This window comes from Aspergillus fumigatus, chromosome 5, assembly GCF_000002655.1.
Source record: "Aspergillus fumigatus Af293 chromosome 5, whole genome shotgun sequence".
NCBI lineage: Eukaryota > Fungi > Ascomycota > Eurotiomycetes > Eurotiales > Aspergillaceae > Aspergillus > Aspergillus fumigatus.
Window position 1 is genome coordinate 1,707,337 of NC_007198.1, and position 25,475 is coordinate 1,732,811.

At 48.8% G+C, this 25,475-nt stretch overlaps 6 protein-coding genes and 2 non-coding genes across 8 annotated transcripts; 2 read left to right on the top strand and 6 right to left on the bottom strand.

The window, feature by feature from the left end:
- Positions 1 to 275: 275 nt before the first annotated feature.
- Positions 276 to 2,059, top strand: AFUA_5G06920 (uncharacterized protein; the record flags this gene model as incomplete). Its single annotated transcript, XM_077804780.1, has 3 exons — positions 276 to 945; positions 1,005 to 1,955; positions 2,049 to 2,059. 3 exons carry the CDS (start codon positions 276 to 278, stop codon positions 2,057 to 2,059), a joined length of 1,632 nt encoding a protein of 543 aa, XP_077660918.1.
- Positions 2,060 to 5,972: 3,913 nt separating this feature from the next.
- On the bottom strand, positions 5,973 to 7,499 carry AFUA_5G06930 (uncharacterized protein; the record flags this gene model as incomplete). Its single annotated transcript, XM_748847.1, has 2 exons — positions 5,973 to 6,532; positions 6,671 to 7,499. 2 exons carry the CDS (start codon positions 7,497 to 7,499, stop codon positions 5,973 to 5,975), a joined length of 1,389 nt encoding a protein of 462 aa, XP_753940.1.
- A 2,623-nt stretch (positions 7,500 to 10,122) lies between these two features.
- Positions 10,123 to 12,586, bottom strand: AFUA_5G06940 (dipeptidyl peptidase III; the record flags this gene model as incomplete). The annotated part of the gene is made up of 11 exons (XM_748846.1): positions 10,123 to 10,436; positions 10,490 to 10,520; positions 10,577 to 10,600; positions 10,651 to 10,724; positions 10,776 to 11,214; positions 11,269 to 11,318; positions 11,374 to 11,464; positions 11,539 to 12,058; positions 12,100 to 12,189; positions 12,244 to 12,426; positions 12,495 to 12,586. The coding sequence occupies 11 exons, from the start codon at positions 12,584 to 12,586 to the stop codon at positions 10,123 to 10,125; spliced, it is 1,908 nt and encodes a 635-aa protein (XP_753939.1).
- Positions 12,587 to 15,723: 3,137 nt separating this feature from the next.
- tE(CUC)8 lies at positions 15,724 to 15,795 on the bottom strand. Its single transcript has one exon. It is a non-coding gene (tRNA).
- A 200-nt stretch (positions 15,796 to 15,995) lies between these two features.
- Positions 15,996 to 16,067, top strand: tE(CUC)2. Its single transcript has one exon. It is a non-coding gene (tRNA).
- Positions 16,068 to 16,121: 54 nt separating this feature from the next.
- AFUA_5G06960 (uncharacterized protein) lies at positions 16,122 to 17,267 on the bottom strand. Its single transcript, XM_748845.2, has 2 exons — positions 17,112 to 17,267; positions 16,122 to 17,053 (listed from the first exon to the last, which is right to left on the bottom strand). The coding sequence occupies exon 2, from the start codon at positions 16,987 to 16,989 to the stop codon at positions 16,351 to 16,353; it is 639 nt and encodes a 212-aa protein (XP_753938.1). The 5' UTR covers positions 16,990 to 17,053; positions 17,112 to 17,267; the 3' UTR covers positions 16,122 to 16,350.
- Positions 17,268 to 17,384: 117 nt separating this feature from the next.
- On the bottom strand, positions 17,385 to 19,542 carry AFUA_5G06970 (MARVEL domain-containing protein). The gene is made up of 4 exons (XM_748844.2): positions 18,667 to 19,542; positions 18,289 to 18,587; positions 17,706 to 18,225; positions 17,385 to 17,645 (listed from the first exon to the last, which is right to left on the bottom strand). The coding sequence occupies exons 1-3, from the start codon at positions 18,820 to 18,822 to the stop codon at positions 17,802 to 17,804; spliced, it is 879 nt and encodes a 292-aa protein (XP_753937.2). The 5' UTR covers positions 18,823 to 19,542; the 3' UTR covers positions 17,385 to 17,645; positions 17,706 to 17,801.
- Positions 19,543 to 19,877: 335 nt separating this feature from the next.
- On the bottom strand, positions 19,878 to 21,815 carry AFUA_5G06980 (uncharacterized protein). Its single transcript, XM_748843.2, has one exon. The coding sequence runs from the start codon at positions 21,739 to 21,741 to the stop codon at positions 20,116 to 20,118; it is 1,626 nt and encodes a 541-aa protein (XP_753936.1). The 5' UTR covers positions 21,742 to 21,815; the 3' UTR covers positions 19,878 to 20,115.
- Positions 21,816 to 25,475: the final 3,660 nt, after the last annotated feature.

Below are 25,475 nucleotides of genomic sequence, written 5' to 3' on the forward strand. Positions count from 1 at the left end.
TTCTGGAGTAACTAAGAACTCTAGAAATATCCTTTCATGTATGGGATTCAAGGGTACTTCGACGCTGGTCAGAGGACAACCGAAGGGTTCTAAGCATTAGAACCCATGGCAGGTTCAGGCAGGGTTTTGCTTCGGGTTTTAGGGTTGGCTTATCTGTGACTAAGGCTCCCCCTCACCGCTCCGCGTTGAGGGTGAGCCACAGCGAAACCACCAACCACACCGAATCCACCATTTTTCGATATTTTGACTATTTGAAGCTATTCCAACCATCCAACATGCCTAAATCTTCTAAAATTAATGAATCTTACCTCCTCGAGGCCTGCGAGGCCGCTCAGGCCCAAAAAAAGCCAAATATCTCCAAGATTGCGCGTGAATATGGTGTTCCTTATGCGACCCTACGTGATCGCGTCAAGAAGCATGTGCATCCTCGACTAGCCAACAAACCAGTTAATAGAGCCCTTAAGGGATACCAGGAGGAGGCCTTAATCCAGTGGATAGTCTGTATGCGTGATCGGAATATGCCAGTGACGCCCAAGCTACTAGAAGAGTATGCAAATCAGGCACTTCGACGCGCAGGGGAATCTAGGCAGGTTAGCAAGATGTGGGCATATCGCTTTGAGAAACGACTTCCAGAACACCTTAATCTAGGCCCAGCGAAGCAAAAGATAAAGGAATTCAAGCGTATCCAGGCTGAGGATGCAGGTTTACTGACACATTGGTATAATCAGCTTGCAGGGGTGGTTAAAAAGGATACACCAGCGCGGTTGGTATACAACTTTGATGAATGCGGCTTCCAGCCTGGCGAAGGCAAATCTAGGAAGGTAATCAGTTCAAAAGGTTCAAAAGTGCCTGATCTTGCCGAATCCGAAAGAGGAGAGAATATTACAGCTATTGAATGTGTAGCTGCAGATGGATGGCAGATGGATCCCTGGTTTATCTTTAAAGGTAAGTTCCTAATGATTCTTCCCTTCCTTTAAATACTAATCTATGCTCGCTTCCTAAAGGCAACGGAATCTTCATGGAATCTTGGTTCAATGAGAGCGAGGCCTTACCACCAGATACTACGATAGCGACGTCTCCTAATGGCTGGATATCAGATGAACTAGCCGTTCAATGGCTTCAAAGCTTTATCAATGCAACAAACGAGCGTACAAAGAAGGGGGAGAAACGGATACTTATATTTGATGGCCATGGCTCTCATCTCACTGTCGAATTCTTGCAACTTTGCGAAGATAATGGCGTTATTCCCTTTGGATTCCTTCCTCATACGACACATCTTTGCCAGCCTTTGGATGGTAAGCCATTCTTAAGCTATAAGCAACACTTTCGTCGTATGAATAATGAGCTATCTTACTGGGCTGGTGAGCCTGTAGGGAAGTCAGAATTCTTACACATGATTGGACCAGTACGAGAGAAGGCTTTCAACCAAAGGATCATCCGTGAGGCCTTCAAAGATCGTGGAATCTGGCCAGTCAATAGTAAGATAGCTGACGATCTTGCTATCTTACTATGGGAAGGAATTCCGGATATCTACGCGCCTGATCTTGATAAGATGACTCCCTCTACGCCACCCTCTCAGCCGCCATCTCGGCCGCCATCTTCATCTAGTATTGATATCTCACCTCCGCGGACGATTCAGGCCCTTAAGAAGAACCAGGCAAAGCTATCTAAGCATGCAGATCTGCTTACACCAAAGCTGCAGCGAAATCTTGAACGGATATTTGAACATAACCGAATCGCCGCTGAGCACCTGGCTATAGCAAATGAAACTATTGGTCGAATAAGGGCCGCGCAGGCCCCCCTACGGCGTCAATATACTAAGCGGCAGGTTAAGCCGCTTAGCCAGTCTGGTATATTGACATTACGTGATGCAAATCGATCAATTGCTTCAAGGAAGGCCAAAGATGCTGCCGCGCAAGAGAGACGTTTACAAACGCAATGGGAGAAAGTGCATGGTAAGCCCCCACCACTAGCATCTACATAAGAGAATATGGTATCAAATGGATTAGCAAAGGCAGTAGATGAGAATAGTAATTTTTTTTATATAGATAACCCCTAGTATGGCATCAAAATCATGATTTCTATCGAAAAATGGTGGATTCGGTGTGGTTGGTGGTTTCGCTGTGGCTCACCCTCAACGCGGAGCGGTGAGGGGGAGCCTTAGTCACAGATAACACTCCACGAGACACAGTTACCAACCCCATGGCCAAAAAGCAGCATCCCTCGCCAAGCCTCTCTCTCATTGGTGCTTTGAGTGAAGCTATACGAACCCCTAAGCCCACGCGTGTCACCCGCGAAACTTTGCTTGCACTTCCACGGTCAAACTTGTTGCTGGTCTGGATGCAGATTGAATAGTTTCATGCCAAATTGCTCCTATTTATTGTTATTCCCGCACTCCTAATTTGCATGCTCGTTGCAACTTCACTTATACAACTCCCTTTCTGCTCAGAAGCTGCCTCCTATATCATCACATCTCTACTTTAGCGCTCAGTCACATGACAGACTCGAGTGACATACACAATGGACAACTCAACGCGCCTGAAGGATCAAATTGCAGAGCTGGTCGCTCAATATGGAGCAGTTCCGCCGCCTTGGTTCATGCTCCAGGACACCAATCCATACAGCATATGCTGGCGTATGGGCGCTGGCGAAGACTATATAATCTTATTCTTTACCTGGTGGGAGAAGCAGAAAGAAAGCCTTGACGAGTCACAACGAATCGAGTATTTTCGCAAATGGCCACCGCCACCTCCATGGCTGACGTGGATGATAGAGGTTATTTGGGATCTTAACCCTGAGGATTTCGAGGATGATGATGATTACGGGCCCTACTTCGAACGCACTAAAGCACTTGGCTTTGGGGGGGAGGACGACTATCGACGTGACTGGGACGAATGAGACGAGAGGCCCTGAGAAGGGGGCGAGTGGCTAGAAAAGAATGATTGATGTGGGCGATATGCCCTGAAATGACTCAGAAGTGGAGAGGTTTACTATGTATATACACAGTGCGCTAGCTGCCTGCGCTACTGCTGTTCACACACTCTCATGTGCTTCGGTCATTCCTTTTTCATTATATACCGGTTGCGTCCCCATGATCCGGTAACACGGGGTAAAGCTCGAGTCGGTGCCTGAGATTGGCTGTGGAAAGAGAGTCCCAGGTGTGGCCCCTACCGATTCACCACTATGGAAGGATGCCCTAGCCACACACAAGACATGTCCCGCGAAGAGCTGGCAGCAGTTCCTTTCGCTATGTGACACTTCAGCAGTGAACCACTAATTTCAAGCTGCGGTCCTGGCATGATGTAGTAGCCATAGACACCGGTGTCTTGGAGGCGTCAAATTCGCGATGCAACTCGCAGCCAGCTTGTACCGATCCCCTACTGAAGGGTTATTTTTGCCATGATGATGGCGCACATGAATGACATGGAAAGCATTGGGTACAACATAACAGATAGACCAAAAGACAGACACCCTCTCCTAACTGCAACATTCTGTCCTGTTACGCAGAAGAAACGATGAAATGCAATTCACTCTGGCCATACCATCACTGCTGGACTTCTCTTACAGCCCTTTGGGCATGAGCCAACGCGTCCTGGATTACTCCCACCCTCCTCTTTAATTCTTCCGCATGTCGGGGATCTTGCCCGGCCTCAGATGTCTCGCCCTCTACCGTGACCGAAGCCCGCAAATCCCTTGTAATGCTTGACAGCTCCTCGCGAAGCTTTTGATCGAGCTGACTAAACGTCCTCTCAATGAGTTCACGATAGTCCCCAGTCAATCTGTTGGCCAAGTCTAAAAATAAATTTGGGGATGAGAGATGTCGGTTCATGGTTTGCTTGCGTATGGAGTCGCTGCCCGTTCCTGCGGTTCGCAGTCTGGGGTTAGCGAGAACAAGAGAAAAAGACGTGTTTGAGGGTAAGATGCCAAAGTGGAGTTTCTCGGTATCATACCATTTTGCTGACTACAGGTATTATACACCGGACGCATGATGCCTGCAATATAGGAGCTGGCGTGCCCGCCTATTGCGTCGGACTTGATATTTCTGAGACCAGGTCAGCCATCCTCTGCCCCGAACCGAAAGCCGTGGTTGAAAATACTCAGTTGCATAAAGCAGCTCGTCCAAGGAGCTATGGATGGCGTCTGCTATACATCTTTGCCGCGTTTTCATGTTCACGAGCAAGTTACCCAGGCTGTCTGGTGCTATGTCATGGTGTTCTAACGAGCGTAAGTCAGCCACCCAAATCTTGGGTTTGTCGCCTTTTCTTGACGATGGTTGAACTGTGCAAAACGACTGCATACCTTCAATTGAGTTGCAGATGTGCTGGAATATACCAGACAGTTCGTCATCAAGTTCATCTCGTTTCTCGTCAAGCCAGTCAAGCATGGTATCCCATCTGATGGATAGCTGATCACTTCCCGGGCCAAGGATTTCTTCGTTCCAGCAGCGATACGGTTGGGCCGCCGTTTTGTGTGTCCCGTTTTTGCGGCACCAAGCAGCATAGGTCGACTGGTGCCACTGCGAAGACCCATCAGGTACAAACTCTATGTACGGTTTCACTTGTCGGTTTGACTTACGGTTGCCCATTCCCTGCTTGCATCGACTGCATGGTCTCTCCAATTGTTCCGGGAGTTGCCTGCGCCGGGGGTTACTATGAAGTCTCTCGAAGGTTAAGTCAGGCTCTGGGCGCACGTATGGTTTGTATGATCAAATCACTAAACTGTCGCTCTAGACTGCTCTGTGCGAGCCGGACTCCAGACCGAGGAGAGGCAATGCTCTAGAAGATGTCAGCCATCATGCACCCTTGACTATCAATTTCAATCTTTGAAAGGATAAAGAAGAACCCGGCTGCCCGATCAGACAGTCACCGTACCCGTTGGAGAGTCTGTTCGGCTTCGTTCAAGACATCGCGCAGAACATCCGCCTGGCCTACGGGGACGGCGTCGGAACCCGCCAATGCCCATTGGGTTAGGGAGCCTAGAAGTGCGGGCACTTGATTTTGCAGAAACGATTCCGTTGCCCGAAGCTGCGCCTCTGCGGGAACAGACTGGCAATAGCGACGCAGCTCTCTGATGCCACTGAGCTCGAGGTATTCGTTGGCTTGCTCATGATCGTTTGCACGATAGTCTTTGTACAATGTATTGCTCACACAGAATACCCGGGCTTGGTTTTCCGTGGCCTGCAATAATGACTCGGCTATGCGCTTGTTCCGTCGTACAATGAGGAACCGCTTCAGCCTGACCAGCAGTCAGTTCGGCACAAAATATCCAATCCATGCAGCAAAGCCGAAGGGCTACCTACTCGAATTCCAGTTTCTCTTTCTCATTGCTGTGAGTAGTGCCTGGTCATGTTGCGTCCTACCTGCAATTCTTGATCGGACGAAACGTACCTCAGGGCGAGTTGCTCCGCAGCGAGATGTTGACTTCTACTTCCGCTGGTTTGTCGTCTACGAGACCGTATCTGCCGGATTCTTTGCGCGAGGTCCTGGATTCGGCTGTCAAGATCGAGGATATATCTGGCGTCGTCCGCAGAGGATGCCCGTGCTGTCTCTGTCGCATCCACATCCTAAGATTGTCTCGTTAGCTCCGGCCGCCGCCCTACTGAGTTGGGGAAGAGGAAGCCCTGCCTCTGAACGAGTACAAACGATCCGTATCGGTTGGCCTCGTACACATCGGCGAATGATATTACGAATCGACTGGTCTGTCTCACAGCGAGTGATCGTACTAACAATGAACACCTCGTCGCAACTGTGGCGAAGATACCTTTCAGTTGCCCGTTCTCGAGCATAGTTCAGATCCCGAAAGCCTGAACGTCTGTCAATCACTCGCTGCCACGAGATACAGGGCCAGAAAGAAATGCCTTACCAGGGAGGTCAGCCAGCACTAAGCCAGTGCGCAGAATCGGCGATCGCAAATAAACCCTAGTCAACATTTAGAACACGAATCCAAAAATCGAGGCTGCAGACTGGATTCTCTCAAAACCTGATCACATTGACAAAAGGCCATAGCGCCGGCCGATCACCCTCCCTTGAGTCAGCCGTAAGGTAATCCAGCTGCTCCATACATTCATCAGCGTGGCGAGCTACAACGGAATAGCGAAGACTGTCGCGTCCGCCAGGGCGGTGGCCCAACCCAGCCCTTGCCCACTCTTCCAATGTTGTCACAATCGACTCTACCGCATCCTCTCCGTCCCTAGAGAGGAAGTCAAGATCAAGCGCCGGCTGGTTTGGGAAAAGAGAGAGCAATGTGTCCCAGGCCCTCCTGGCCGCAGCCTTGATGTCCTCCTGTTCTGTTGCATCACGAACCTCCCGGTAGGCGTCCGTGTAGTATTTCCTGACACTGGACAGCAGCTCCTCTAGCAGCTCTCGGATCTCGGCATGATCCATGAAATCTGCCTCGATGGTATAGTTGTGCGGATGCTCCGCGTTCACACTCCGGAACTCCGTGACGACCGTGGTGCAAGCCGCTCCGTCTCCGTTCTGGACAAAAATTCCAATGAGTACTTGAGAATACTTCATGGGAGCCGAAACAGATTCTGATCCCGATCTTTGAACTCACCGACCGAGCCAGACCCCCCTGATCAAGGATGGAATTGATAAGACTACTTTTTCCTGCGGGTTCACTTAGCCCCGTTCGTCTCCTTCGCGCCCCCTGGACGCTAGGCAAAGCTTACCCATTCCCGAGTCACCGATGAATCCAACCGTCCGCGTCGCAGGATACGCGAACCTGCTCGCCTCGAGCGTCTCGTTGTACAGCTTATGAAAGGTGGTGGTGGGGTCTTGTGCCAACTCGCGCCGATTCATCACTTGCGCGAGGTCGACGAGCTTGCCTCTCACCCTCCGGAGTGCAATTTGGAGCCGAATATCGTAGATTGGCACCGGGGGAAGTTCCTCCTGGCGGATATTGTAGAGGAAATCCTCGTTATTGTTGTTGCTCTCCCTGTTATTGTTCTGCAGGGAGTCCTCGTGCGGTTCAGGCTCGTTGTCGCGATCTGCATCCGTGGCTGCCGTATCCCCCGAGTCTGCTGGATGCAGGTTCTGAGAACGAGAGCTGCCCACTGCAGCCAGTGGAGATGATGGCGTCGGTGGCTGCCGTTGTTGGCTCGGTTCTGTGAAAGAAGCACCTCCTGGACTAGGAGTGGCATTGTAGAGGTCCCTGTAGGTCGTGTGATGGGAGTGAGGGGTCAACCCAGATTCTCTCGGGCCACTACTAGGATCCGTCTGGGAACTGTGATTCGGATGTCTCATGGCTTCGCTCAGGCGCAAATTCTGAAAGAGAGACTGGGTGTTGGGCGTCAGGGAGCTTCGTTCGACCTGGTGGTCGAGCGAGTCATCTACGGAGGATACCGGGGTCAATCGGCCTGCCGATGAGGGGCTGCAGGAAGAAGTACATTCGACCGAGGGCAGGGCCTGGTCTTGGAGAGGGTTGGACAAGGGCCTGGGGCTCTTCAAGGGAGTGCTGGGACTGTCCGCGGAGTCGGCGTTGGCACCGATGTCGCGCATGTTTCAGAGCCTCGGTAGGTATGTGCTCTAGGTAATCTAGGGTGTGATCTGACAGACGGCAGAAAACTGGCGCTGGTAGGCCATTTTATAAGGCGATTATCTGAAATGACGAGGCTGACATGTGTGGGACGGTTATACAGCGTGAGGCTTCTAAGTGGTAAAAGATAATGCAAGTTGCCTGCTCCGCAAATAGAAAATCCAAGTAGTCCGTCTCTGTAGGATTGCACCATCAGTTCGGAGTACTCCGTATACATCAACAGCAATACTAAGTATAGCTAGACTCTGCTAATGATCACCAGAGATGGATCCTTGTCAAACGCTTCGGCGGGAAACAGTTCGTTCTGGTCTATCTGAGCTTGCCCTAGATCCAATAAGACGTACAGCGACCTAGACCCCAGTCCCCTTTTCTACTAGGCTTGCAAGGCAACCTCGACAAAAGCCCTTGCTGAAACAGCATTCCGCAGCCTTCACAATCGCCGGCAGTACTTGACCCCGCACACACGACTCTCTGGCACTTGACTCGCGTTGTTCCCTCCACGCCCCTGCATGGAGGTGGAGCAGCGGCGTCGAACCGTTTGTGTAGAGCGGGCGCGTGTCCTCGAAGGCGTTATCCGATACGGCTCTGTCATGGCGCTATGCCGTTACGGGACTATACTGGACTCGTGCTACTGCTGCAAGGGGTCTGGAATTCATACAATTACCCAAAGAGCCTGATACGCGCATTGCGAGACTATGAACGGTAACCCGTCATGTGGTCCATACTAGGCAGCGCTGGCTGCGGTGCCCTTCTGCGGGTACCAGCTTCGTTACCTGTCTAGGCCCTCTCATATACTATTGAGTGTCGTCCTATATTCGACATTGTGAATGTAGACTTGACAGGAGTATCAGATGCTGCCGATTGCGACCCCGTGCTCTGGTGGAGATGACAGGATTGGAGACGGCCTCTATCTACATATATAATTAGTTACACTCCGCCAAAAATGAGGCCATAGCACGAACAGCAGTTCTTTACCTTGCAGTGTACCTGTTACATGCAGCCCATAACTGGATGGGTGTTTGCTTTTGGCATGACTTTGTCAGTGGCACACCGGGACCGAATGCTGGTGGGACAATGCAGGGTCATTGCAAGACCTCAGACCGCTTACCTTGAGACACAGGTGTAGAAAAATACGCCCAGAATAGATAATCATATGAACTTTTCAGATATGTAACCCAAACTGGGACGTGGCATGGGACCCTAGGCGTGCTATTACTCGAGCCGCAAGACTTTCCCAGTAGAGCTGGGCAGAGGCTGCGGCTGTGAATCCTCTGAGAGCAGAGGTAGTCCTCCATACTACAGAGAGTGACTGGGATTAGACTAGATGATAGACCACTACCAGGCCTGCACTTGATTCGACATGCGCAGCAGCCTGGACTAGTGGCTGAAAGTTGATTCCATTCAATGACTTTGAGCTCCTTGCCCTGTGGAACCCGGAGATCAGTCCAGACGGGTACCTCCGGGTCTTCCTCAAATAACTTCCAAATAAGAGGTAGAAATCTTCCAGCCGGAGATGCAAAATCAAAATCAAGGATTGTATAGAATGACTTATTTTAATAAGTCAGTGGTGGGGCCTGATATAAGTATAGTTAGCGGTAAGATTTTGTACGACGGACTGGATGTACAAAACCTTTCTTTACTGTTTGTCTGCTTGACTGAGCTATGGCTTAGCTCAGTACTCAGTGTGCTCGATTCAAGTTCGAAGCTTGCGAGACGATAGAATTGATGATGACCAGGGAGGTGAAGAAGGAAGAAAGAAGCAGGATGGGGATGTCAGAAGGGGCAATTGAACTGATCTCTAATAGTGAAGTGCTCAAGTAGGCACTACTATGAGATCTTAAAGAGGTGAGTGAATGGTATAGAAATGACTACAGAATACAGTAGGCTGTAGCCCACGAGCCCCTTACCTCAGTGAAATATCAATGATCAGATAGGAGGCTAAGTTGATGGAAATATTAATATCCTGAATAGCCCTAGTGCATGCTTAGACAAGGATAAAGAATAGGAAGCAGCTTAATGTAAGATAGACCGTAAAAGATATCTGATATATAAGAGATCAATGACTGCCCAGAGTGTTGTTCCCTTAATTTTCTCGGCAGCTTAGAAAAGTCTGCTAGTCATTTATTGTCCCAGCAGAAGCTGATTCAACTAATGGATAGGTTTGGATGCTAGGAAATCGCTGACGTTCTAACTGGGGCCGTAACATGGAGAGATGTGAGGTAAGATTGTTAGAGAGACAGGTTCTTTCATCCTCTGCGCAGCATTACTGGCCTTGGTTATTCTCTTGACCTCTATCATGCTCGCTAAATATATGCTAATAGCCTCGAACAAAGCAAAGCGCTGCGCTGCTAGTCCTGCCTCTCTAGAGCAATGAGCTAGTCGAACCGCTCTGTCTTGATTAGCTTGATAAGCTTCCCTCTACAGCTAGAACTAATGTCATGGTCGACTATCCAAATTACACTCGACCTCAGAAATATGTCTGTAGCAGCTTTATATGTACACCAGCATCATCACCATCCTGCAGGGCCTCCCGACGAGCGATATTTCTCTTGTTCTAGCTCGAATCGACGTGTACGATAGCCGGGCCTAGAGATCCCTCTCAGCCCAGCTTTGGATGAGCCCACGAACAGTAGGTTCATATTCCCTCAAGATGACACGGTCTCCTTGTAGAAATGTATTTGCATGGCAAAATGCCAATGGCGGGTCCTTCTTCATGAGTACCACTTCCCTCCACCCCAAAGCCTCCTCATGGACTGTAGTCAGATCTTCGTAGAACTCGCGGCAGCTGCGCATGTCCGCTGTACAGCGGTAGATATGTAAGCGGAGAAGCATCCGGCCAAGAGAAGCCTTGCCTTCCTGAAGAAGGAATCGATTGACTCGAATTGTCAAATTCTGACTCTCTTTGTCATGAAAAATGTTGTAGAAAAAATGTTGTAGAGGCCGCTGCTGTCACGAAGCATGTGTTGGAGCATACCGAAATGTGCCTGGAAGATGCCTGGAAGAGTTAGAGGCATTTGCTTTCGCGCTTGCTGCTACGTACCCTGCTGTGTGCTTGACCCCATTTCTAGAGTAGAATTTAGCTTCTGCAGTGTATCTTCGTGTAGTTGCATTTACCTTGGTGGATGGGTTGTAATTCTCGAGCGCTCGCAGTCCATCAACTCCGAGTTGCTGGAAGAGATTATAGACCACTTGGTCGCAGAAAGGTCAGACCAAATCCTATGCACCCATGGGGCTCTTACCGTCAGCAGGTTTGATCTTGCTGTCTACAGTGCATCCGAAAAGCTGCAGGATCTCAGCAACGTCGATCAGATAAGCACCAGCCAGTTCAGCGCGACACTCATCCACAGTTGTTGATAAATCTGTGAAAACCCCTGTCCAGGTTTCCCCTGGGCCATACCAACTGTCAATTGGCTTTCCAGTGAGTGGGTTCAACGGCGGGTGCTCTCTGTCAAAGTTGAAATGCCCCTGGGAGTCCTCTTGAAGGAGCTTGCTCGTGCCATGCCCCAGGATCTCATGGAGAACTACCCAAATGTAGTATGCTGTAAAGCGGTGCTCCTGGAATACTTTGCGCTCTGATTCATGGATCATATGTATGCCCCTGGCTCGTTGACTTTCTGCGATCATGCGGTTAGCAAAGATAATGTTTTTGAAGCCATCTTCTTGTCTGATGTCATTGTACTATCAGTTAGAAGTTAGTCAACGGCAGTGTCTTTTATGCAGGCGATCACTTACATTTGGAAGATTGATCCCGGGAAACACCAGGCTCGAGCAATAAGCCAGAACTACAGTCTCGTTAATTCTCTAGATTTGGGGGAACTCCTCGCTGATACAACTCACTCTGAACGCTGGCAAAATCAGGAATATCAAAGAGTTCCTTCTCAAATGGGCCTTTTCTGTTGCTCTCCTCATACCCTTCCGCCCAAGGGAGCTGAGGAATAATATCGGAGGCAATCTCAGCGAGCCTGCGGAGTACTTTGGTTCTTTCTGATCTGATATTCCGACGATACCCTCAAACTCAGCACGGACGCCAAGGGGATCTCTGTACGGCTCGACAAATCCAAACACAGTCTCTATCTTGGGGGCCTTGTCCTTGACCCAGACTCTTTGTGCTTGCCGGTATGCATTGAGGTCGCCAGAAGCAAAGCTTTCTGCAATGCCTGAGAGCAGTTTCTGCTGTTCGCAATTGGCTGCGTACTTCATAGCCTCGCTCAGACTCTGATTGATCTTCTTGAGTTCTTCTTTGTGGTCACCGCGAATCAAGCGGATTCTAGTGCAATGGGCAGACTGATCATCGGGTTCCTGAAGGGTGGCTTCATCTTCGTCTATTGAGGCTTGCAGGATATCATATGTTCGGCGCGAGATCTCACCCTCCGCGGTGACGCTCTTCCTCAATCTAGTATTTTCAGGAAATATATATAGCAATTCCACCAACTTGGACACGGCGGAGACCTCGTCCATATTGTCAAGGGTCCCTTCTCCAAGATAATACGTGCTTTGGGAGGTGTCACTCGGGACACCCAGACTATCGGGCAATGGTCGAAACAATGCATCCCGAACTTTTACAGATAATTCAGCTGTAGTAGGATCACCGTTCGCCAGCTTCTCCAGGTCATCAGGTGAGACATCAGGGTGGAACTTCTGATCTCCAGAGCCCTACAGCAGATCCAAATTATAAAATGCACAAGACACAGGTGCGTATGTACTCACAAAGTAATTTCCAATATTTGAGAGAGAAAAACCGCTGCATAATCAAGGAACTTTTCCACTTCAGTCATATCCACTTGCGCTCTCCTTGCTAGGTGTTCCCATTGACCATCACAACTGTGGTGAAGGGCCATGATGAAATCGAAAATATCAGTGGCTTCTGGAGACACTTGTCGAAGAATAATTCTGGCCCCGTGCCATGCGGCTCTCTCGCATCGTCAGTATGGCTGTTCAATGCTGTTAGGGCTGCTTACCTGGCCGTGTGGTGGGCGTAGAGCTGCTCTTTGCTGGTGAGGCCTTCAAAGGCGGCCGCTACCGAAAGCTGAAATATCTCGGGCTCACGCATTATTGTGGTAGTGCCTGATGATCAGTTGATTGCAAAAGCTTAGCTGGGGAAATTAGTAGTCTAGTACTCGGTAGAAAAGTTCATGAGAGTTGGGCGACAATTGTAGGCCTCAACGGCAACCGCCCCGCAAAGGTCTACCTTCTCAGGGTGGTAAATCGTGGCACATTGGGCTATGAGAGGGACAACTGCCACCAAAACAAAGCGTATGCAAACTATTGGAGGAGTTTCGTTCGATTGGATCTAGGGACATGGTCCAGCTTTATCGCGGCTTTATTACTGGCAGTGTCTCTACAAACTCCCCGCCACGGCGGCCTTTGAAGCAATCTCACTAGCTGTGGTGGATTTATCCTTGTCGCTACATGAGACTAAAGTTACTAAACTCGTATCGATCATCCATGAAATCAATGCGGCTGCTTTACAGTAGGTATATGGAGTATAGAAGTCCAAAATAAGGTGCTCTCCCTTGATTCGGTTCAGTACACAGTCCCTTTTCAATGAAAAGGACGAACCGCGCTCTTCCATCTAGGCTATCCAACTTAATATAGCCGCAAGTTGGCTGCAGCTCAGCAAGGTCTCGGTATATCTAGGATAACCTCAAGACCCTGCTGACCTTCGTGCCCAGCGGCAAGCATGGTGCATATCAAAGGCGGCTTGAGACTGACCTGATTCAGAAGGAGAAGTGGTGCTTAAATGGCTTTTCCCTTACTTTTCCAAGTGGATCATGTCATTACATTTCTATATCACTGAATGTGCCATCGCACTGAGTACACACTTTAACAGGAATTCACAGCAGACTGCTGGTAAAATCATGGTGAGGTTTCAGTGGAAGTCTCATCTGCAGAAGAACACCCAGCGATTAACCATTTTTGGTAAATAAGAACACGCTCAAAATCTGTATAGTGGCATGTCTCTCATATAGAAACAGCAATCTCCAATCAAATCGCTTCTCTGAATAATGAACATGGTCTCCTCTCGGCACAACAATCGCCTTACCAGTCCAAATGCCAGTCATGGTACAGTTCCTGGCTTTCATGGCAGCTACAGCAAATGTCATCGGAGTTCTTCGACGTATTGAATTGCCAGGAAGCAAAGAATAGCCATATGGAGCTGCTCAAGCAGCTTGAAGGAGCCTTCTTAAGAATTGCCGAGTATCTCATCACAAGAGAGTCGATCACTTTCGACGAGGTGATGACACTGCTCTGCAAGGACGGCATTAGAGGGGAGCTCAATCACGACAACAACAATTATATCTCGGCTTTGTATCTTATTCTCTGTATCGTGAGCTGGCAAACAATGCTCTTTAAGCCCCGGCGCATCGATCATATGCATTTCGAGATCCACAATGAGCAAGGCGGCTACAGAGGCGATGCGTATATGTGTTTGAAGATAGGGGTAGCCAGTTGTACGCGAATGCCTCTTAGCGAGTTGCTAATGGGCTTTGGGGTCCTCCTGCCGTCCAAAAACCTCTGTTTGAGTGACGATGAGGCCAGCCGAGAGGCATTCCGGTGAAAGGTCGAGGTCAACGCAACTCGCTTCAATGCGCACTTTCTTACTTCCATCGCTGGTGTTCGGTTGAGGTGGGTTGACACGCTGGCGTGCCACCTGGAGTATAACCCAGCCACTAAGGAACTGTTTCTGTTTCGCTTTCCTTCATTTATCCTGTCTTGCCCTTCGCATTCCTCGGGAGCAGGCAAAAGAACGGTCTTGCAGGCATGTGCCACCACGAATCTGTTTCATTGTCAATGGGCAACAGAATGCGAGGTGGGCTGCTTGCTTGATGAGATCTTACTGTCATATCGTCTCTTGTTCGGACAAACAAAGAAGTCACGCGCCCTGTTTCGATCTCTCCATCCCTTCCGCGATGTTCCAGGGGCAGTGGCTGATCCGCTTCTCCCGATCCTCTGTGGGAAGCGGGCTTGTCACGGGTTGGTGCCCTTGGAGACTGCAGAATACTATCTTCCTAGAGACTTTCCGGTCCTTCGGTATCGTTTCTCGGTGCTACAGGATCATCTGACACGGGCCACGCCCCGTAAATGGGTCCAGCTCTGGCGTGATAATAGAGATTCGGCTCACTGGCTGACCTTCTGGGCTGTCATCGTCTTCGGGGCGCTTGGTACGCTGCTAGCTCTTTTGCAGGTTATTCTGCAGGCTGTTCGGATTGCTTTCCGTTGATGGAGATATAACATCAGAACTTGTAATTTTATTGTTCTCCATTGCTACTCTCGTACAATTATGATCAAACTTGTATCGAGATATCACTACTGTACATCAGCCAGAGGTGGGATTTGTCTGTGTAGAAGACTGTAGAAACATCTATTGTCTTCATGCTATTGGTGGCTGCATAGAAACTGGACATGGCCAGCGGCTCAAATGCACTGGAATGATGGGGGTTGAATGCCATATAGTTACTGTAACTGCCGTCAACTTGAGTCTTGTCTAGGGAATAACGGGTGCGAATGAGTCCATCAAAGCGACGAGCTAAACTGGGACAATGCACTATTCGCACAATTGGATCGATATTGGCCAGGAAAACATTCAGTAGTAAGTAACAATCTTCCTGGGTATTGGGATAAAAGCTGTGCATGTTAGATCGTGAGGTATCGGTTTCCCAGATTAGATGGTCGTCTGGGGCCTCTTTGGGCGAGGACTATTGCAACTCTGTGAGAAGATGATGATGAGGGCAGAAGAGAAACGGGAGTTAATGAGGGACACATGATGGACGCTGTTGATGCAATAACTTAGATAGTGAAGAGCAGATGAATATAAAGGCAGATCGTGAAAGATAAGTCGAAGCCACAGCCTCAGTAACTGTTCGTTAATTGTCAGTCTAGTAGTCTTCAATAACCTGATAGTCCAAGTTGGCCGAGAATATATATATTATCGAGGACAGCGAGTACGCTAGTACGCTCAGACTGAGGGCATACCATGGTGGATAGTTCGAAGCCCTAACTACAGCGGGAAGACTGAATAATAGCAGTACCTTGCAATAGAACTAGCCTAGATATACCCCTGATACAGGAATGTACTCAAGGTAGTCGTAATTGGTAAAGAAGATTCGAACTCATACGACACATACAGAGTCAGCAGTGGTGTCTAATATGGACAGGCCAAATAAAAAAAGCTGGCAAAAGAAGGGATTCCGATGCGGGGAATCGAACCCCGAGCTGCTGTGTGAGAGACAGCGATGTTAGCCATTACACCACATCGGACGATTGCTGAAAGCTTCAGCAGATTTGCTACCCATCAGACAAGCAGCACATTCGACCTTCGAGAGTGTCCAGTAGGATCATCGGAACGCGGTCAATTTCGCCCCACTTTGAACCCGGATGAGTGGACCCATTAGTCTGCCGAGAGCGAAACACCAAAGATCTGGATTATTAGGGCAAAATACTTCTCTTGCTCAACAACATCCGATGTGGTGTAATGGCTAACATCGCTGTCTCTCACACAGCAGCTCGGGGTTCGATTCCCCGCATCGGAATTCCTTCTTTTTTGTCTTTTGTCCCCTTTCTCTTGAAGGACATAATAAGATTTTCCAGTCTCGTACGTCTCAATCTTCCTGGTCATTATCGTAGCTGTAAAAGTTCTTTTTTTCAGTGATGTGGCGCTCTATTTTGAAGACTAGTCATGCTTAAAACACAAGAAATAAACCCATAATTCCATTAACGCCAAAGACAACCATGATCGCAACAAATGAACATGATAGAGTTAGCCAAACTGAGCTGCAGATGTCGATTTCAAGACCCTAGGCAGTTCGACATGAACTATGCCGACTTCTGTAGTCTCTGCTGAACCTCCTCCAACAACGCCCCCAGTTCCTTCCCGCCCTCACCAGTCTTCCCCTCAATGTCCAGTCCGCGCTCCAGAATAGTCTTAGCTTCCTCCCAGCGACCCATCTCAGCGAGACATTTGCCCGCACGCCACCAAGCCTTCACATTCCCAATGGGTTTGCAATCACAGCTAGCCTTGGCATCGATCATCCCCTCGGGCCAGGCCTGCTGCGCCATGTGCGCCTGTGAGCGGTTGGCGTACAGGCCGGATAACTCATCGCGGGCCAGATTAACGGGTTCCCAGCCGGGGCGGCTCAGGGCCATATCGATGGCGTAAGTGTAGAGCTTGACGGCCTCGGCGTAGTTGGATTTGCGGTAGGCCTGGTTGGCGGTGTCGCGGAGTTTGGTGATCTGGGCGCTGCGCTTGGGATTGACGGGGAGGGGCGGAGGGGGGATGTTAGGGGCATCGAGGGCAATTAGTGAGCGGTGCAGGTTGTTGAGAGCTTGTAGCTCTTCGTTGATGGCTGTGGTTTGAGAGGCGGATTGGCTGGAGGAGGGAGGCAGGGAGATGGCTTTGGAGGTCGGGTCGAGGTGAAGAGGGTACTGGTGAAAAATGTCGATGCTGTTGGCCATTTTGATAGGAAGAGGCTGGCCGACTAATATGCAGGTTTGGAGATTTGCGAAAGATCAGTCTCGGCTGTTGCGACAGTCAGTCTGGATACACGTATGGAATTATGAGAGCACTGCACACCTACCAAAGCGTGGAAATACAAAGACGCAGCAATAACTATCGCTTCCCGAGCCTAATCTGCTCGAAGACAGATGCGATGTGAAAGGGGTATCTTTGGAATGGTCACTGATTACTTTGGTTTGTCAACATCGCAAGCTGTCCTGAAGCTATCGAATACGAACAAGAAGGCGGTGGCAGAACCCGCATGCATGTGTCTTTATCAGAGGCATGTCACTAGTCCCTTAGTGGGCTTCAAGCCAATGTCATGATTTCAAGCGCTATGTTGGTTGTCAATATTCTCCTCTAGAAATTTCCCAAATTGTGCCAGTAGCATTCCGCATTGTCAGATCAACTCAAAGTAAATGTCAATTTAGAGTATCTATGAATATCCTAAGTCCGCCCCATAAGCTGAACATGTGCGACTCCTCTAAACGCTGCTCCAAACCAGTTGCAAAAACTAGGGTGATCGTAAACATCGTCAAAGGAACAGAAAAATGCAAACAATTCTGAAGAGGCGTCGTTTCCTCCCACGCCGACTGACTGCAACAGATGTCATCGCCTAAAGTCAAGATGAGTAAATACTATCGAACAGACCTCGATAGACCAAGGGGCAACACACCTAAGGTCGTACAAGTAAATGCGCCTGCAAACACCGCTTCAAGATCAATACCAGAATATAAAGACAATGGGCATGAGTCGAGATCAAGAACCGTTTTTAACGTCCATAACCACTCAGGGTAGAACCGAATTCAGACGGTTGTGCATAGTGTTGCCCGTGCGCGCCGCCATAACTGGTGTTATAGTCATGTAGCACACTCCCTGATCCGGTAGTAGCAGTGGGATCATAGGCACCATGCATTGCAGTACGTCCGTTGCCATTTCCGAGATCGTCTACCTCGCTTTGGTGAAGTAAAGCGTAATCCTCGTCCTGATCATTACGAACAGAAGCGCCCATTCCAGCACGTCCGGAGCGGAAATCATCCTCCTCTTCGTCAAAGTCGTGCGCAGGGTTCGAGGAGAAAGCCGCCTTGCTCTGGGCCGCGAACGTAGGATCGGAAACAGCATCGGGAAGGGTACCAGTTCGGCGGAAATGCATGACGTTGCGGAAGGACATCCAAGCGGTCGCAACAAACAGAAGGCTGCAAACAAGGCTCATTAACAAAAATTTCGTGCGAAATACCAAAATGGGGGAGGAAACCTACAAGATCACAACCCCCAGAATAACAGTTGCCGTACTAATCTTGCATTTGCTGGCGTTTCCGTACTTCCATGCGTCGCAGCCACTCTTCTTGTCATCTTTATTCTTATCGTTGTCACTGTTGCTCTTGCCCTCGGCCTTTCCCTGTGCGACATAGCTTGCGACGCAGATCCACGCCGAGAACCACAGAATGGCGTATAAACAGTCGACCGTAGCGAAGGCATAGACGTTGCCGAACCGTCGTGCGCGTGGCCACATAGGCACTGCGACCAGGTAAATCAGGCCGGGGATACTGAGCCAACACTTTTATTGGCGCCGACACATTAGCTTCAAAAACCACGTCTCTTCTTTGCTGGAGGTACAATCAAGGACTGAGACTCACCAAGGCCCAGTACCAGGCTGACCGCCCATCAATCCCATCACCCTTTGTGAAGACGGCAATAGTTAAGGCCCATGCGAGAAAGATGATAAACCCTTGTACCCCATGAATGAGGTTTTTCGTTCGTCCGGGATTGAAGGAAGGTCGTGATACTCGCATGTTTGCGGGTGGAGGACTGGGAAGCTGATGCTGACGGAACTTCCTAAGAGGAAGTAATTCGAAAAAAGACACCCGAGTCCCAAAATAAGTATCTGAAATCCTTGACGATCTCTGACTTACTCCCGAAAAGGTATCAAGACAAAACGAAGAGAGAAGATCGTTGTGGAATGAAGAGAAAATGCTCAAGTGTGCTTGTTTATGCTCGGATTGCGCAGCGCAACGGGGCAACCCGACCGATGCCGTGTGGACTGCGGACACTAGGTCGAGACCCAACTGACGATATCAAGGCGAGAGTGTGGACAAGTCGCAAGCCGCAATATAGCGATGGTTAACTGCTCAAGGATTTGATAGAGGATGTAGATAAGAGATGAATATGAGCTGGAATTTGGTTCTGGTGGGATAGCACGCAGTGATATTCTTAGGAATTCTTCTGCCTCGTGCCTCTGTCCAACTACCTATGTTAATTACCCGACATGCGTCAATCCTGGTTCCTGTATTCCACAGATACCTTACTCTCAGAATGAATATTTGTGCACTATTACTATCCTGAGAGATTCATCTTTGCCCTGGTTATCCACTCCGTACTCTATTCAATCTCTTGACCAAGAGTGCTAAATTGAAGCCTGTATTGCTGAGTACTTTCTAAGCCACATTAGGTTATGTCATGTCATACCTGGCGACACAACTGCGCCCGCTCTACGGAGTATCTGTGGAGCCTTACTATTCCTGACTGTCTACGGAGTAGACGGCTGGTCAAAACAATATATGAATTCTCTGACCTGGCGCACTGCCGGTCCTTGGTTGAATCCAAAGCCCCAGCTACCTAACAGTAGGTAAATTAAATTACGACTCAGCTAAATGACGATGTTTTTTGCTCCAAGCGGATCTTCAGAGGCGACGCAGCGAACGGCTACTCTGAGTAGAACCTTGTGCCCAAGTTCTCCTAGGAAACCATTCTATTCCTGGAAACATGGTGTCACTTCAGCCACACTTGGCTTTCACATGCAAGATGTGAGTTTTGGTGGGATGCATTTAGATGTACATACCGTTATGCATCGACCTCAAGAAATAATCACTTCAGTGTGAGTGTCCTGGGTTATAACTGCTTTGATACCCCTAGTGATAAATCCCCATTTACATGAAACGACTATTGCCTCTTATATTCGAGGCCCCTCCTGTTCTATAATATAATCTTCATCAACAGCTCCTGAACACCGCCCAATAGGCCTCTAGAGTCCAACCCGCAAAATGCTGTCAAGAACAAATGAAAGAGATTGGGACAAAAGGATCACTTTAAGCTGTTTTACCATGAGCTTCAGTGAAGATACTGAAAGCCATTCCAAAATGTTTAGCTGGCTGATAGATATGAACATCCCACCACCACGATAAAGGGTCGAAAAAAGAATATCGCCAGTTCTTCCAGAAAACGAGCTGGCCTGCCTCGTAAATCAACTGGTCAAGTGATTGGATTACTCGCGAAATGACTAGCACAAGTCTCCCACATTCGTGAGCCTTAAGCGCTCCGTATAATCTTGATCCCCGGGACGGTGCCTTGCACATTAGACGGCGAATCCCGGTATTCGTCGACTCGGTCAAGCGCGGAGAGATGCCGTTAGTCTGTGCAGCCAACACAGTTAAACAGCCAGCAGGAATCGAGCAGGATGCATCTTGCAAGAGCTGCCCGACGGCCGCTGCGCCTTGTGTGCAGCCTGCAATGTGGATGACATGACGCACGGAGTTTGTATCAAACACTTCATCGACCATCAACTTGACGCAAAGTAGCGCCGTCAAGCGCGGTCCGCCTATCATCGCAAATCTCTCCATGAGTTTGCGGATCGCGATCGCAAGCGCTTCGTCTAGACGGGACCCGCCCCAGCCCAATTGCTGATCCGAGGGACGGATCTTGATCGCTTCGAGGGAACCACGGACCACAAGCATTTCGGCAAAGTATGCCCCCAAGCGGGCCTGTTGCTGCAGCATCCAGGGGCTATCCTTGGAGATTTGAATCTCGCTGACCTCGGTGTAAGTCTGGCTGATAGTGTGCTTTGGCAGCATAATACCCTTGCTGTCAACTGCGATGGAGCTCGCCCTGCGCATCTGATAGACCTTGGTCGGTGACCGATGGAGTATACTGTGGATAGAGGCGCGCGACTGCACATGATGGGTTTCCAGGACAGGTAGGTCATTTTCGACGAGATACTGATTGAAGGACTCTGGACGACTGAATCTGTCTGTGAGTTCTGTGTCCAGATGCATGCATTTGCAGTTCGCCTGACTTTCAATCACTTCCTTGGCCTTCGCATCTTCCATGATGGTAGCCTTGTCCGAACACGGGAACCAAATGTCCACTTTCTCTCTGTATATGATGTCCAGCAGTTGTGGAATATATTGCGACTGCGAGATTTTGTAGAAAGCTGCGAGCGTCCGGGACATGCTCTCGCCAGATGGGATGGAGGAATTCGTGATGCTCGCGCCCACGACCCGGTGCCCTTCGTAGTACCAGGATCGTGCGACCGCCAGTCCGGGGGGGGTATCTATGCCCGTCACCAGGACCGTTTTGGGATAGAAGTGTTCATTTCTCAACGCTGCCTTCCTCTGACGGCTCGGACACGAGCTCGACAGAAGATGAGAAACCAGCCCAATGATGTATACTGCCAGCAGAATGGCATTGTCGAGGGGTAGTAGTATGAAAGAGGTGGCAACCCACAGCAGATGGATTACCATCCGTACCAGGTTTCGGCCAAAATGAAGGGTTTGTTGCCTCGATACGGAGCCAAAAGCTCGTCGCATCGTCCTGACAGCCATTTTGTTGAAGATGAGCGTCGGAGCTCGCAGTTTCTGTTTCTCTTGGTGTGGGCTGGTTCTTGTGCATATTTGACCCCTCCTTCGGAATGTAAGTGTAACCACGTCACCGTGCATTGTTTCAACTACTCCGTGTACCTGTCATGCTATCGTCTTCTTGATTATGATATACAAGATCCTGCCTCCATTTATTATTGACTTTGTGTATTCTAGAATCAAAGCTCTTTGCATGATTGTTACGATTGAACCAAGATTCTGTGTTACACACCGACAGTCCTTGATTCGTGTACTGTTTTCCATGTGCCAGGTCAGCCATCGATTACCAGGTGGCACCAGCTGTATAAGCACACATGTCAGGCAAAGGATTCTCAAAACCATTTCCAAGCCCAATCTATAAGACTGACTTCCATATCTATAGATCAATGGGGCACAGCATATGCGCTATCAAATGGTAGATGTCTAGGCCACTGTCCCAGTTGTCGGTGGCTCAAGTGGGCAGTTGATACTCTCAGGATAATGAAGCTGCAACTGCGAAACAGGGAATACAGAGTACCTCCAGAAGATAAGAGGCAGGCCACAATCGTGCGTGGCTTTAGATCAGAGACCAAGACCTTTCCATGCTGCGAGGTGCTGCCCTGAGAGTTCAAGCTAACTATAGTGCTCTAATCCTCTACAATACATCCACAAACTACCAATTGACGTACACCATGACTATAAGGAGAGGATGAAAGGTTAGCTCTCCTCCTTATCCAGCCTTCTTCCTACGACGCTTTATTTAAATGGATTGCTTGGTACTTCCAATACAGATATAGGTCTTCACTCTTCAGCAATGTCACGTAGAAAAAGAAAGAAGTCAGATAAAGTTGACTGATGATCTACAATAACTAGCTTTGTTTACTAATCTAGCCCTAATGTCAACTACGTCGATTCTACAGGGAGAGCTCTGTAATTGTTGAAAGAAAATTTTGACTAATATATCCCAATTTATAATATTACTTTTAGTAACTGGCTAAGCAGACTTTCTAGATTTATGAAGACCGCATGGCTAGGGGGTTTAGGGTTTATCTTGGTGACCATTAAAGGATCATATAAGGAATCAAGAACCATTAGGATTGAGGAGTGTTAGAAGTTCAACGACTCTCCCAAGCTGGTTCTCCACCATTCTCTACCCCTCTGCTCCTCGCCTAGCTAAGTGCATTTCATTTCACAGACTTCTCTCCTCGCCTTTTCCTAGAAGACAAAAGACATCGCTCTCGGCAAGTATATGGTGAGTCAATCCAAGGAGGAATGCAGGGTAGAAGACCACTACTTCCTACCATAACTCCACGAACACTTTCAGGACGATATATCATAACCACGTCTTTGATCGCATCATGGTTTTTGCATATTTAAATTTTCTCATACTATCTATTTCCTTAGGATACATGGTCCTGAAGTGTAGAAGGAACTCACGATTGCCGCCTGGTCCTAAACCCTTAGCCTTGATTGGAAACATCCATCAGTATTCATCAAGTGTGCCTCCGTGGGAGCAGTATCACCAATTACATGAGATTTATGGGCCTGTCATCAACCTAAAAATAGGACAGAGAAGCAGTGGTTGCTTTAGGGACCCGACTAGCTGTCCCAGGTCGACTGGAAAAGCAAGCTGGCATTTATTCTTCTCCCCCCCTGCATGGTCAGTATCGCTGAGACGTTTTCAAGGGCATGATACCAGAGTTTAAGCCAGTCGGGGATAGATGGGACAAAACCCACTGCTTTGAGCAGTCTATTCACAGCAACCCACTCTTTTTCCAACATTCTCTGGACCTGGGAAGCAAACGGCTTGTTTACAAGATGCATGATGGAAGCTGAACACCTGACTACTTCACCCAGTTTGTTGAAGGTTATGTCGCGCTATTGGCTGATGAAACGAGGGTATGTGAGCTCGATGAGAAGATGAGACAGGACTTCCTGGGCTTCTATATCTTGTCGCTGAACATATCAAACCCGTGAGCCGGCGATTCCAATTTTCTTGCCATTTTCTATAATCGAAGAAGTCGAGGACAGTCCATCTAAAGGGAACCAACACTCCTTTTACGACAAGATATTCATAGGGCTTCAATATAGGCCTTGAAAATGGACACAGTACATGCAAAAGGCCCCCTTGGAGATTCTCTAATGACAAGAGGGCCTTAATCTTCGCCGACATGGAATTTGCTGCTACGACCACCTCTTCAGTCATGATGATGCACATGTTGATTTCTGTTGAGATATTCAGATGAAATGAAGAAGGTACAGAGCAAGCTTGACAGCGTTGTAGGGGTACGAGGACTCCTATCGTTTGAAGACCATGAAAGCTTGCCGATCACGATGGCCTTCCTCTCAGAGTTCATCCGAGTCGCCGGCATGCTACCCTTTGCTGCCCTTCGCCCGTACTGCCCTCATTGATTTTGGAGTACGAGGCTGCCCTGGTCAGCACTCGGACTGAACTCGATTACCTTATGAATTGCTCGCATGCTGTGGGTTTCGAGCCTAAGCAGTAGGGAGATGTTTTACTTCCTGGAAAGGGCTGTTGACCATGGCCTTTTGGGAAGCTAGTTTTGGGCAATCGCCAAAGCTTGCGAAAGTCACAATGAATGTCCGCAGTGAGCAACATAGGTAAAGTATTGAGGAACAATAGTCAGAAGTACTGGCAACCAAGGTCCAAGGACGGCGTTCTGTAGAAAGTTAAGCAGGCTCTCTCTTCGTGAGTCTCCAATAGTGATCTATCCAGATCAAACATGCTCTCAATGTTTTTTTCTTTGCTTTCGTTTGTCGTTATTTGGTCGACGTCCGATGGACCTGCTTCTTTCAGTATTCACCAAGCAACGTCTTCCATGTGGCTATCCTGCATCAAGCGGTCTCGCCAGTGGTATTATCCATTACCTCAATTGGTACCTTGGGAAGCAAGATATCTGTCCATGGAATGTTTCATAGGCTGCACTACAGGAAGTATCTGCCATAAAATGTCTAAAATCAGACTGGCAATCTATTGCATTATCTTGCAAATGCTTCAATTCGTCTTTTCTTCTTGCCTGTGGTTAATCCACATTTGGTAGCTGACATAACTCATCCACGGGCTTAACAGCTGTCTGAGCATATGACTTGTCTGTCACCAGAGGAGGTACAAGACGGCGTGAAGCGTCGTGGAGCGTCGAGACAGACAGCATTCTCGACGATGCTTACTAGTAACGCATGAACAGCGCCAGATTCACTCAGGAGGTCACGTTTCATATCAATTAATCTTGTCGCGCTGTAAGGATATTGGGTATGTGCCTCCTGCCATTACACAGTAGAAGTATACCGTTAATAATGCATGTTTTACCAGCCTTGTCAGTTCGAAGTGATGTTGACACTGGAGAGATGGCATCCTCCGTACAGTTGCCGTGCAAGTTCATGGTGGTATTAGCCTTCAAGATGTGCAGAGGAAGCCTGATGTACTGTTGACTACATGAACGCACCGGCAAAGGGAACCCTGAGGTTATTTCAACGGCCAGTAACTCTCTCGCAAAGATGCCGCTGTTCCTGAGGAGCTTCCACTCCGCAATCTGTCTTGGTCGCACAAGGTGGATCAGAGTACTGTGCTTTTGACTATATGTCTTTCCTACACTCTAATCGATGGGCTGACTATGTCTGGCATATGCTGAGGGGTGGGCAAATTGTACAAAGAGCAACCCATTGTACCATCTCTCTCATACGTCTACAACGAAGCTTCTCAGGATATACACCTACATGGTCGCACCATGACACAGGCACCCCTGGTGACGATCCGGCGGACTTGCCACTCCATTTCCAGCATTGCCTACGGGGCATTCCGCTATTAACACTTTTAT